The 13,504-nt window shown below is 50.9% G+C and overlaps 1 protein-coding gene across 2 annotated transcripts; it reads left to right on the top strand.

Annotated features, from left to right (window-relative positions):
• The first annotated feature begins 2,917 nt into the window (after nt 1-2,917).
• On the top strand, nt 2,918-12,131 carry Ms4a15 (membrane spanning 4-domains A15). 2 transcript variants are annotated; one of them, XM_075974985.1, is made up of 6 exons: nt 2,918-3,142; nt 6,827-6,949; nt 9,077-9,133; nt 9,753-9,845; nt 10,184-10,297; nt 11,123-12,131. In XM_075974985.1, exons 1-6 carry the CDS (start codon nt 2,918-2,920, stop codon nt 11,237-11,239), a joined length of 729 nt encoding a protein of 242 aa, XP_075831100.1. In that variant the 3' UTR covers nt 11,240-12,131. The 2 variants fall into 2 exon arrangements, with proteins under 2 accessions (XP_075831100.1, XP_075831101.1); XM_075974986.1 differs by lacking the exon at nt 6,827-6,949.
• The last annotated feature ends 1,373 nt before the right edge of the window (nt 12,132-13,504 follow it).

Genomic DNA, 13,504 nt, shown 5'->3' with positions numbered 1-13,504 from the left:
GTGCACACATACATGTAAAGGCCAGAGGACAACCTCGAATGTCATTCCTCAGGTACCATCCACCTAGTATTTTCAGACAGGGTCTCTTGCTGGCCTGCAGCTAGCCAATTTGGCCAGACAGGCCCGCCATCAAATCCTAGGGAACTGCATGGCTCTGTCTCCCCAGCACTGGGAGTCTAAGAACGCCACCATGTCCAGCGTTTTTATGTGTGGACATGGAACTTGGGTCCTCATGGCTTACTACCCCCATCCCCCATCTTGTGTCATAAGACAGTAGAGAGTGGTCCTTCCTCCTGTTTCACAGCCCTGGAGATGTTACTCACTGGGGAACCCAAGCAGATAAAATGGCCTCTGTCTGCAATGACTAGTTACTATAACAACGAGGAAAACCCTCCACAGTGCCCTGGGCGAGTCACTATTTTCTTAGCTCAGAAGTTGTGACTTTATTGTCATTCATGTGGCTTCAACCAAAACAAGTCACATGATCACACCAAACTTCAAGGCACCCAGAATATAGTAACTTAGAACAACTGGGCAAAGGACAGAGACGGCCGCTGGAGGCAGCAGTGAGGGACAGGTGCAGGCTGGGACACAGACATCCTTGCCCTCAGACTCACTAGTAGAGTCACCTTAAGCATGTCCCTTCTCTGCTGCAAGCTTCGGTCATCACACCAAGGTGATAAACTGTGGAAACTATCAGGTCACTGTGGAGGTGAGAAGCCATTATCAAATGCCTCCAGAGACAAGTGCACCCTCAAGAAACGGTTAGCACAAGCTGCTAATACCTTAGCCAGCCTGCTAATCCCATAGCCTGAAGCAGGGCCCAGCTGGTGCCTTGTGAATAGCTCAGAAAGTGTGTGTGTTGGGGCTGGAGAGATGACTCAGTGGTTAAGAGCACTGACTGCTCTTCCAGAGGACCCGGGTTCAATTCCCAGCACCCACATGAAAGCTCAGGATTGTCCATAACTCCAGTTTCCAGAGGACCCAACACCCATGACAATCAACACACATAGTAAAAATAAACTTTAAAAAAAAAAGAAAGTGTGTGTGTTACCGGTTACAGAATGACTATAAAAAGTACAAAGAGGCCTTACCAGAGGCAGTGAGATAATAGAGAAACAAAACGTCTCTGTATTTGGTTGGATACAATATTAAGGACCCCGGGTGGAGAGCTGAAGGCACAGGGCTGCAGGGTTGAGGGGTGCTACAGAGACACAGGACCACAGAGAAGTGCAGGACCGTCTCTGGCAAAGAGACAGACTAGCAGCAGTTTCAGGAGGCTGCACCAAGCAGTGGGGATCAGGCTGAGTGGAAGCCCCAGACAATCCACCTGTTGGTCCCACGACACACACATTGATGGACACACGCCAGGCCAGTGGGGCCATCACCACTGCGGTGTTAGTGCTCTCTTTACAGGACCCATGTGGCACTTTTCATCCTTGGGAGAAAATTGTTTGTGCCTCGTGGGTGGCACTGGCAGCAGGTGAGACACGGAGTCATCTTGCCTCGTTTGAACTCACCGAGCAGCCAAATGCTGCCTCTCAAACGGAGTCACACAGGGCAGGGCACAGCCCAAAGCCATTCTTTTACACACTATGGAGTAACTCAGAGCACAGCACAGCCTGATCCCCCACAAGCCATACAGTCTACAGGCTGCAAGGCCTCATGAACACAAACTGAAGCCCTAAAAGCAAGAGGTAAATACACATTTGTGCACTGAGGTTATAAGGTTTAAAAGCATACTCCAGGTGAAGGTGCTGGAACAATTCACTGTGTAAATTATGGCCTTTACCAGACCTATAACGAGACAGGGTCTAGTGCCCTTACCCCTACTTTTTAGGTCAGAAAACTGAGACAGGAAGAGGTGACCATATTACCCATTGCTTCATAGTGATGTAACTACATAGGTCAAGGTTCAAATCCTGCCTTCTGTCACAGAGCTGATGGGTTCTTCACCGTGTGTAAAATGGCAAGGAGGTTGACTGTTTTAATATCATCTAATCTACTAGATTAGTAACTGCCGCACCCTGGAAAGCTGCTGCCTGGCATCTAGCTAACAGATCCGCATTCCCTAGTGCGCTTTCCCGGGCCAGTCACGCCTAAGCTTTCCACAACCCAGGTTTATCTTGGCTACAATAGTGGTTATTCCTTGGGCAGTCAAGGGGAGCAGGATGTGTTGTCCCAGGGGTAATTATGTACCCACAGCCAACAGATGGAGGTCTAGAAGAAGGAAGGAAGGAAGGAAGGAAGGAAGGAAGGAAGGAAGGAAGGAAGGAAGGAAGGAAGGAGAAAGGAAGGGAAGGGAAGGGAAGGGAAGGGAAGGGAAGGGAAGGGAAGGGAAGGGAAGGGAAGGGAAGGGAAGGGAAGGGAAGGGAAGGGAAGGGAAGGGAAGGGAAGGGAAGGGAAGGGAAGAGTGGGCTAACGTCCTGTCTCATCCTTCTCTTTCCATGAGTAAAATGGAACTTCAACTAGGCTCCACCTTCCCAGGGCTGTGAATTCTTGAGCAGTCACTCGCCCTCTCCGGGGAAAGCAGGATGTGCACATGCGTGCTCCTCTCAAAGGCTCCACTTGGCTGGGGATATGGCTCAGTAATAGTGGACTTGCATCACCTGTAGGCTGGGTTCCATGTCCAGCATTAAAAATAAAAAGTTCTTTCCATGTAATATGGGAGAAATCAAGATCAGAGTCAAGAGTCAAAAAAAGCCTAAGATTAAAGAAAAAAAATTCTTAGCTTTCCCCAAGCGCCTATTCCCTTCGGTGAGTCTCTTCTTCTCCCCAGCTCTAGTCGGAGATTTGGGCTCTATTATCTCCGGGCCTCAGTAAGCAAGAGCAGGAGGGTGTGCCGTAAGCAGTTGTGCAATGACCATTACTGCCTTTTTATCTCCTGAGCCTTCATCCTCCAGGCTCTCTGAACACGATGTCCACACCTCCTGCCAGCAATGGTGTATTTGTCGTCATCCCGCCCAGCAACGCCAGTGGCCTCCGCCCGCCTCCAGCCATCCTGCCCACCTCCATGTGCCAGCCTCCAGGGATCATGCAGTTCGAAGAGTCACCGCTGGGGGCGCAGGCGCCCAGGGCCACCCAGCCACCTGACCTAAGACCAATAGAGACCTTCTTGACTGGAGAGCCCAAAGCTTTAGGGGTAAGAGAAATTCCCCCGTGTGACCTGAGACAGACCCGCTAGGCAGGCAGTGAGCCTTATGCTCAACAGAGAGGGGCAAAGGCAGGGGATAACTATAAGAAATGCGCCAGACAAACAAGGCTCCACTTCCCTCCTCGGAGCTCACCAAATAAACCAGTAAACAAATGACCAGAACTCCAAAGAGAGCTAAAAATGATGTACGGAGTCCGGGCGTTTTAATCCCAACACTAGGGAGGTAGAGGCAGGCGGATCTCTGAGATAGATGCCAGACTGGTCTACAGAGTGAGTTCCAGGACAGGCTCCAAAGTTACACAGAGAAACCCTGTTTTTGAACGGAGGGGGGAGGGGGTGGATGATGAATGGGGTACTGAACACTAGCAAAGACAGAAAGAGCTCTCCAGGGAGATGACACTGAAGCTAAATTCTAGGTGTTAAAGCCAGCCCAGCAAGAGCTGGATGGATGGAAGGATAGGTGAAGGGTAGGATTGCTTGTTCAGAAGAGCAAAAATGCAAAGGCCCTGAGGTGGAGACGGGTGTGGCTTGTTGAAGGGAGATGCGGAATACTAACGTAGCGGGAACGTAATGAACAAAGGAAGAACTGACAGGGAGGTCTCCTGCTTGAGCAGTGGTGACAGTGGCATTTGCTTCATTTGGGTGTGATCTGATCCTTAGGATGCCTGCAACTGCCTGTGTTCAGCTGTCTGTGTTGGGCTGAACCCCATTATTTATTTATTTAAAATATATGCCCTAAGTTGTTCTGTTTGTTTCCGTACTAAGTTAGGCTGCAACTTTCTGCATAGGATTCTCCGTGTGAACAACAGAAATAGTGTAAGCAATGGGGCCAATGACAGCTCTGAGAGGCACACTGTACTCACGTCATCTCTCCAGATTCTCAGTTCTCAGCAACACCTTGTGAGCCAGGGACTCCAGTTCTTACTGGAAAGACTAGGAGCCTAAGGCTTCTCAATACAAGTCTTTTGCCTGAAGGCCAGACAGCCAGCAGGTGGCATCCTGTGACCTGGGACAGCCTGTCCCACTGTCTGGTCAGGCCAGGACCTCTAACTCAAACCTGCTGGAATGCAGAACTCAAATCCTAAAAGCTGTATCAGGCGTGGTGGTACCTACGGTGACCAGGATGGCAAATTAAAATAAGATATTGGCCAACAGTGGTAGCACACACCTTTAATACCAACACTCCGGAGGAAGAGGCAGGCGGATCTCTATGAGTTCAAGGCCAGCCTGGTCTACAGAGCTAGTTCCCAGACAGTCAAGGCTACACAAAGAAACCCTGTCTCAAAAATTTAAAAAAAATAAGAAAGAAAGAAAAAGAAAAGATATTGTTTCTAGAACACAAAACCACAGAGCAGGCCATGGAAACTGACTGGGAACTGAATTATCTCTCTCTCTCACACACACACACACACAGAGAGAGAGAGAGGGGGGGGGGTTTCTATTGCTATGATGAAACATCATGACCAAAAACAAGCTGGGGAGAAAAGGGTTTACCTGACTTACCCTTCCACATTGTAGTCTATTATTGGAGGAAGTCACGACAGGAACTCAAACAGGGCAGGAATCTGGAAGCAGGAGCTGATGCAGAGGCCATGGAGGGAGCTGCTTACTGGCTTGGCCCTCATAACTTGCTCAGCCTGCTTTCTTAAAGAACCCAGGACCACCAGGCCAAGGATGGCACTACCCACCATGGGCTGAGCCTTCCCCCATGGATCACTAATTAAAAAAATGTCCTGCTGCCTGCAGCCTGATCTCAAAGAGGCATTTTCTCAATTGAAAACCCCTTCATTACTCTAGTTTGTGTCAAGGTGACATAAAACTAGGCAGCACACTTTGGAGTTAGCCAGTCCACTCCTCCACATCTGTGGGCTAGTGACTGTCTATGAGTTCAGTCTCCTGGGCTCCAAAATTAAGATGGTGCTCACATCACTGTGTCAGGGTTAAAAGAGGACAGATCTGAAAATAGCCAACACAGTGCTGTGCTGTGCAGTGCTGTGTTGTGCTGTGCAGTGCTGTGCTGTGCATTGGTGTGCTGTGCATTGGTGTGCATTGGTGTGCTGTGCATTGGTGTGCATTGCTGCGCTGTGCAGTGCAGTGCTGTGCAGTGCTGTGCTGTGCAGTGCTGTGCATTGCTGTGCTGTGCAGTGCAGTGCTGTGCAGTGCTGTGCTGTGCAGTGCTGTGCAGTGCTGTACATTGCTGTGCTGTGCAGTGCAGTGCTGTGCTGTGCATTGCTATGCTGTGCTTGCAGTGCTGTGCTGTGCAGTGCAGTGCTGTGCAGTGCTGTGCTGTGCAGTGCTGTGCATTGCTGTGCCGTGCAATGCTGTGCTGTGCATTGCTATGCTGTGCTTGCAGTGCTGTGCTGTGCAGTGTTGTGCTGTGCAGTGCTGTGCTGTGTAGTGCTGTGCAGTGCTGTGCAGTGCTGTGCAGTGTTATGCTGTGCAGTGCTGTGCAGTGCTGTGCAGTGCAGTGCTGTGTTGTGCTGTGCAGTGCTGTGCTGTGCATTGGTGTGCTGTGCATTGGTGTGCAGTGCTGTGCTGTGCAGTGCTGTGCTGTGCAGTGCTGTGCATTGCTGTGCAGTGCTGTACATTGCTGTGCTGTGCAGTGCTGTGCTGTGCTGTGCATTGCTATGCTGTGCTTGCAGTGCAGTGCTGTGCAGTGCTGTGCTGTGCTTGTAGTGCTGTGCAGTGCTGCGCTGTGCGACAGGCTTGCAGAGAGTGGCAGCTGGCATTTCACTGGAGTTATTCCAGTGGCAGAGAAAGATGCTGTTGTTGGCAGTGGGACACACACACACAAACACACACACACACCACTCTGCCCAGGGAAGCTGGAGAGATGGAGGGTAGGCAATGGAGGAGAGAAAGCAACAGAATACAGGTTTGTGTCCATAAATATCCCAATTCTTGGCACTCACGTTTGAAAGTGAATACAGTTTCCAAGACTCCAAGACTGTGACTGTCTCTGCTCACAGAGATGCCGTTATAGACTACTTACTGCCTTGGGTGACATCGAACCCTTGCTTACCACTGGAGGCCCTGTGGGACACCCCGAGCTGGAAGCGGTGCCAGGCCTGGGCATAGGTTGGACTCTTCCCTATCTCTCTCTGCTCAGGTCTAGTCTCCAAAAATGTTTGAAAAGCAATACAGCAGAAATTTCCATAAGGCCACACTCCCCAGAGAGTCCCCACCCTTAGGAAAACCATCCCACCACTGGGAATGTTTCCATGGGTCACTGGCTAATAGAAGAAAGAGAGGGGGTGAGGAAGGTGGGGGGCAGGGAGGGAGACAGAGAAAATGAAGTGGAGATTGCTGCCAGTGAAATAGCTGTGACTCCCACGGCCAGGATGTACTAGGAAAAAACTACACACAGGGAGAAGGCAAGCTAGGCATCTGGTTACCCGAGTGCCAAGAGTCAAGGAACCAGGGCTAAGAGAATCAGACAAGCAACTCAGAGCTCCACTCACAAATTACACCCGAGTCTAGAGCTCCTAGTGGACTGAGGAAAGCTGGTTCTATCTTGATTTAATGCTCCGACCTCAGCCTGTGGGAATGGAAATGACTCCCCTGCAGCTGTGGGAAGCCAGATCTGCGGGAATCGGTCGCTCTCCTCGGCAGGGGGCGCTGTGGAGCTCATGGCCGGAGGTCAGTGGTCTGAGCCCTCGATGCCTTCCACAGACGGTGCAGATCCTGATTGGCCTCATCCACCTTGGCTTTGGCAGCGTCCTGCTCATGGTCCGCCGAGGGCACCTGGGGATGCTTTTCATCGAAGGTGGCGTCCCCTTCTGGGGAGGAGCTTGCGTGAGTGCCCGAGTTGCCATTCTATGCTGGGGCGTGTTCTGGCCCAGCTCTACCTCTTCCTGCCCCAATCTACACCTGGGCTTCCTGCACCCTAACCCCGCAACTCCACCATGCTTGCAGCAGCCCCTCAGTTCCCTCTGTGGGTTCCAGCCTTGCCTGGGCTGATCTCCAGGGAGTCTCTCTGTGCTGCGTCCATTCCACTGGCCATACCCCAGTGGAGAACCAAACCAGGCTTCCTTGTCTGCTCCTAAGTGCTGAAGAGAAGTTTGCAAGGTGGCATTGTTGTGCATGGCTCTACCGAAAGCGCCAGTGCTCTGGTGCCAGGGAGCCTCCTGCTGTGTCCAGGAAGCACAGGCTTTGGGGTCCACTTAATGGGGTCTACACTGAAGCCCCACTGTGTATGATAGTGCAGTCCCTTCTGAGTATCCCAGGCTATCTCGGCAAGAGCTCAGAAGCCCCTAAAAGCAAAACTCAGAGAGGCCAGCATTGTTGAAACTCCACAGCTAGAGCTAAACGGCTGGGAACAAACCTTAAGTCCCCGCTCAAGTTGTGAGCTCAAGTTGAAGAAAAATGTTGGCAAGCAGGCGTCTAAGGAGGCCCTGCCTCAGGAGGAAACAAAGGTAGCTTTCTGCATTCTTTTCTGAGCTCCCGATCCTGCTCCAAACTGTCACAAAATGTGTCACATGCATACGGTAGGAAGGGAGAAGTAAGCAAGGACCTGCTTGTCCGGCTCTGGAGACAACAGGATCACCAGGCTGGGCAGGGCATGCGCAGCTCAGTATCCAGTCTTTATCTTAGAGCTTCGCAGGGCTGGGGAGAGTGATCGTTCAGTGTGTAAAGCATTTGCCTGGCAAGAATGAGGGCGTGACTCGTGTCTCCACCACCCTTGTCAAAAGCCAGCCTGGCCTTACAATCCCAGTGCTGGAAAGATGGAATCAGGCAGCCCTCCCTGGGCCTCCCTGGTCAGCTCCACCAAGTCCAGGTAAGAGAGCCTCTCTCAAGAGACAAAGCAGGCAACTCCTGAGGAGGAATGACACCCTGACCTTGGACGACAGGAGTGAGTACACACACACATGCACATGCATGTATGCACACATGCACACACGTATGAATGCATGCATGTACACACATGAGTACACACACATGCACATGCATGAATGCACACAAGCACACACGTACGGATGCATGCATGTACACACATGGCCTCGTGTGTGGGGCTACTGCCTAAATGAATATTAGCTCCATGAGAGGAAGATCTTTTCCATTTTATCCAGCTCCTCTGTTATGTTTTTGACACCCAACTACTACCCGATAAATATTTGGCTAACTGACTATTTGAAGGTGCATACCCTATGAGGTGTTAGTAATACGATGTCAATGAAAATACATATTGTAATAGAGTTTCTCTCCCACCCACCAGTTCCCTAACAACCACTCTGAGGCTTAATTTTAATTACAAACTGTTTGGCCTATTAGCTCAGGCTTATTATTAACTAGCTCTTACGACTTAACCCATTTCTATTGGTCTGTATTTTACCACGAGGCTAGTGGCTTGTTACCTCACATCTTACTTCCCCAACAGCTGCAGGCATCTCTCTGACTCCACCTTCTTTCTCTCTATATCTGTTTGGATTTCCTGCCTAGCTGTATTCTGCCCTGCCATAGACCAAAGCAGTTTCTTTATTAACCAATGGTAGTAAAACATATTCACAGCATACAGAGGGGAATCCCACGTCAACATACCTTGTGAACTATGACTTTATGTCTCAAAACAGAGGCCTCTTTTGTTGTTTGTTTGTTTGAGACAGAATCTCTATTTGTAGCCCTTGCTGTCCTAGAACTCATTATGTAGACCAGGCAGGCCTCAAACTCACAGAGATTTGCTTGCCTCTGCTTCCCACGTGCTGGGATTAATGGCATATGCCACCATGCCAGAGGACAAAGGCCTCTTACAGAACCACTAAGACATCCTTAGAAAATATACCCAAAATGCCTGGCCAGGATGCAGACAAGAAAGCCTATGGTTCTCTGCCTACACCTGAATCTTCTTGACAGAACTTGGGCATGATTTGCCCTGCTCAGTGTCCCAGCCAAAACCTCACTGGGCCCTCTCTCTTCCCCACACAGTTCATCATCTCTGGGTCCCTCTCGGTAGCAGCTGAGAAAAACCACACCAGTTGCCTGGTAAGTCTGACTGGAGACAGAGAATCAGGGTGGGGATGGGGCCACTCACCTCAGGACCCTCACCTCCGTCTGCCCACTCATTTGGTCCATTCAACAAGCCTTTCTTGGGGGTTTTCTAAGTGTCCATGGAAGGAATTCAGACATCCAAATACAGAAGGAAGAGATGGGACACTTGCAGAATGCCACCCAAGGTCTACAGATGAAATCCTCACAGACATTCAAAGGGAGCCGATGCAGGAAGGGTCCCCCAGAACAGCCTCCAAGATGTCTCAGAGTGTGGGCCTGGACCTGGGGGAAGTGAAGTACAGCTTTGGGGGGGGGGGGGCATGGGACAGGCATCTGCTGCTAGCCTGGCCCAGGAAAGCCTTGAAGAGGGCCAGGCCTCCTCTCCAGCAGCTCCCAAGAGCATGGAAGAAGCAAAGGGAGGCATGAGGGCCTCTTCCTGGAGTCCCAGGGATGGAGAAGAAAAAGAAGAGTGAGAGAGAAAAATCCAGCCATGCAGGGCTCATGACCCCAACCCCGGGCCATGAAAGGGAGGGTGCAGGAGGCTGGGCAGTGAGCTGGAACTCCTGTCCTTTCTCCTCTTTGTCTCTTCTTGGTGCCCCTCTTCCTCCCACAGGTGAGGAGCAGTCTGGGAACCAACATCCTCAGCGCCATGGCGGCCTTCGCTGGGACAGCCATTCTTCTCATGGACTTCGGGGTCACTAACTGGGTGTGTTGGCAGATGTCCCTGAGGGTACTAAACCCGGAAAGATAAGGGCTGCAGCCAGAACTAGGGAAGACCCAGTTGTCCGCAACCCTGGGCATTTTGCAGAGCCTGCTGCTCCGATAGACCTCTTGAGTGTACTGACACCATAGCCCTACCCCAAGATCGGGTGTGGGGAGAAGGGAGATGAGTCCTGGGAGAAAGGAAGGAGCGGGCAGGGCTGGAGTCAGGAAGCCTGGACCCAGGGCTACCTCTGCCTCTTGCCTGGGCGTTATTTTTGGTCCAGGGGGGTACCTTTACTTTTAAACTCTCGGTTTGACTTGACTGTGGGTTTGGGTCCCCAGGATGTGGGCAGGGGCTACCTTGCTGTGTTGACCATCTTCACCATCCTGGAGTTCTTCATCGCAGTCATCGCCACCCACTTTGGGTGCCAAGCCACCCGTGCCCAAACTAACGCAGTGAGTACTCTCACACCATGTCCAGGGCCCTGAGGAATGCCTCTAGTCTAGGAAGAGGCTGCACCTCCAGCCCCCTCCCACTTCCCCTTTGGGGCTAAGCTGTGATGAGCTTCCCATAAGACGCTAGGGCCAAATGGGCCCTATTCACCCCGTGGCCACAGGAGGGCGCCAGCACTAGCGGCAGAACTGAGATCCTTCGGAATTGCAGAACAGGGTTAGGGCGGGTGAGGGTCGCACCTTGCACAGACGGTCCACAGAGTGTGAACAGGTGGGCACAGCAGAAAAGACAGCATGACTCGGTGGAAGTTAAACTCATTTTTCCGGAGGAAAAGAAAAGGAGGGAGGGGCGGAGGGAGATAAAAAGAAGGTGGGAAAGGGGGTACTGATAACACAAAGGCTTCTTTGGGCGGAAAAATGCAGCCAGGTTCTAGTGGACACCTTTTAAGGTTGGAGCAGGGGGAATGAGCTGGATTCAAGGGGCACAGTGAAGGGCTATCGGTGTGGAAGCAGCCAGGGACCAGCGCTGTGGTTCAGGCAAGAGCTATAGAGGCCCGAACTCAGAGGGGCTGTCCAGAGAGGAATCATCAGCTCACTAGCCCCTAGAGGAATGAGGTTTGTCTACTTTTCTCCCTGCGGTGTGTCCAAGCCTTGGATCATAACTGACTCTATAAAATGTTTTCTGAAATGTTAATTAAACGATGCTTTTTGTGTGTGAGCATTCAGTACTAAGGCGCTGTTCTCAGAGTGCCTAGCGGGTGGCACTGTTGCAACGCTTATCGAAGACCGCAGAGCCACCCAGAATTGGGGTTTTCTGTTTCTTTGCAGTCTGTGATTTTCCTACCCAACGCCTTCGGCACGGACTTCACCATCCCCAGCCCAGCCGTCTCTCCACCTCCTGCCTATGACAATGTGGCATATATGCCCAAGGAGTCATCTGACTAGTAGATCGCAGCTCAGCGTCTGCAGGACGGAGTCCAGGCTTCCCACGCTACCCAGCGTTCCTCCACCCTCACTTTATTCGTTCTGAGGCAGCCCTTCCACAACCATGCTCTCCAAATCATCTACACTGTGGCACCGAGTGATGTGTTCCATCAGTTTTCCATGTCCTCCTGTAGTTTCTTTCTAAAAGAGACAAAAGACTGATGTCCAGGGTACCCAGCCCTGTCGCCTGACATAGATGTCCCCTGGGTTCCTGTGCGCTGTCCTCGGCTCATCGTGGGAAATCTTGACATCACGGAGGTTTCACAGGTTTGCCTTCAAGAAGGTCATTAAGCACCAAGAACTCAGAATGTTCCAGAAGAGACTGGCATTTCCGAGGCTCTGGTCTGACCACAGAGCAAGGCAGTGAACCTGACCTCCAGGCTCCAGGCTCCCAAGCCCAGCTCTGTCTTTTGTCATCTTTTGTTACATCCTTTTCCCATCTGGAAATTTAAGTACTAAACTACATAATCACAAGGCCAACCCAACACCCCTGGGCTCCCCGGGGTCCTTGGGTCTAAGCCAGGTATTGCCCCCTCCCTCCCAGAACCCCCTTTTTCTTATTTTTAATAGGACTCTGGCCCTTCCTGCATACTAGGACAGGAGGTTGCAGAGGAGATTGACTCACTGACTCTTGCCGAGGTCACCATCAACAGGTGCACGGGAAAGTCCCCTCACTAGCCCTCCTGTATCCATACCCCACCCCTGCCTGAAAAGCAAGGGTATCCCTGAGAGTTACCACGGGGACAGGGCTGGGTCCCCACAGGAATAAAACATCTTCAGCCCAGTGTTCATAGGCCCTGGCATATGGCTTGTTTGTCCATACTCTGGAGAAAAATAAACGGTGTGGTTTAGATTTTGAGTTGGTCTCAATGTGGGGGCTTTTGCTTTTTAAGTTTGGGGTCTTCTGAGGGCTGCCCGTGATTAATCAGGTTTGGGTAAGGATCGTACAAAGAGCAGGCAGGAGGTAACTTCTTACAGCCAGGGACAGTTCCAGGATAATGATGATCACATGGGTAACTGTATTCATGAATATTAAAGTGGAGGCAGGGGAGAGGGTTCAGTGGGTAAGGACCTGAGTCTGGATGCTCAGCACGCATGTCAGAAGCTGGGCACAGTGGCGTGTGTCCGTAATCCCAGCACTGGAAAGGCAAAGACAAGAAGACCCCGGGGCCTGCTTGGTCAGCCAACGCAGCTGAGTCTGTGAGGTCCGGGTTCAGGGAGAGACCCTGGCTTGAAAAGTAAGATGGCAAAGGGAAGGGCAATGCAAGCCTAGGAAGCTTGAACTTGGTGCGTAGTACTTTTTCTCAAGTGCAATGAGCGTGCACATAAAGGTTAACTCTAACAAGTTCCATAGCACACATAACTAACGCTTGCATTAATCAGAAGTAGCCCTTTACAATTGATGGATTCAAACCATGCTGGCCCTAGCCATGCACACGAAAGCCTTGCCAGCTTTGTCCAGGCTCCTGCCCATCTGGTTTGATGCCCATTTTCTGACCTGCATAGATCTACATTACATCAATAGCTTTGGGCCTTTCCCAGGATCCCATGGAGTCATATCCCATGATTCCCTTCTAACTTCCTCCTATCTAGATTGAGGATTCAGAATTTACACCAACCTCAATGAAGTGTATGCTGAGACAGATATGAATAAGAGATCTCAAAATACCACCAGAGAATGGGTGTTTCTGTTTCAGGACAATGAGCAAAGATTCTGGATAAAAAGATGAGAGAAAACTCAGCCCAAACAATGGCAGAGCAGGTCAATATCTCTTCAGTAGTTTCTACTGGGGAGTCATAGAAGCAGAGAGATGCTGCAGCAACCTATTATCAAATACCCAAGGCTGTAAAACCTTAAAAATAAAAGAGAGAGATCTATTTACTCCACAGTTCTGGAGATTAGATAGAAAGGTCACATGTGGAGGTGGCCTTCCAGCAGAGTCTAAAGGTGGCACAAAGCATTACACGGCAAAAGAAAAAAGGTCATGCATGTATGCCTGATTTTCTCCTTTGCTGATAAAGTCACTAGAATTCATTTACGGGGCCTCGCTCTGGTGCCCTTCTAACCCTCATCGTGTCCAAGGCTTCACTGCCCCTCAGCACCAACATCAGCTCAAGTTTCTGATCAATGACGAAAGGATGGTACTTCATCCTGGGGACCTTGAGGGGGCGCTCTCGCTGCTGCTCGTGGGCTCTTACTTAGCTCCAATTGTTGAGGCTGTACTA

Source organism: Microtus pennsylvanicus, chromosome 5 (genome assembly GCF_037038515.1).
Source record: "Microtus pennsylvanicus isolate mMicPen1 chromosome 5, mMicPen1.hap1, whole genome shotgun sequence".
In the NCBI taxonomy this organism is placed as follows: Eukaryota; Metazoa; Chordata; class Mammalia; order Rodentia; family Cricetidae; genus Microtus; species Microtus pennsylvanicus.
This window is presented reverse-complemented; position numbering and strand designations above follow the sequence as displayed.

Excerpts from the sequence above, each read along its gene's own strand:
- Ms4a15 (XM_075974985.1), top strand. The coding sequence starts at position 2,918 with ATGTCCACACCTCCTGCCAGCAATGGTGTATTTGTCGTCATCCCGCCC. Across the intron at positions 3,143-6,826 it reads GAGAGCCCAAAGCTTTAGGG|ACGGTGCAGATCCTGATTGG; the intron begins GTAAGAGAAATT and ends TGCCTTCCACAG. Across the intron at positions 9,846-10,183 it reads ACTTCGGGGTCACTAACTGG|GATGTGGGCAGGGGCTACCT; the intron begins GTGTGTTGGCAG and ends TTGGGTCCCCAG.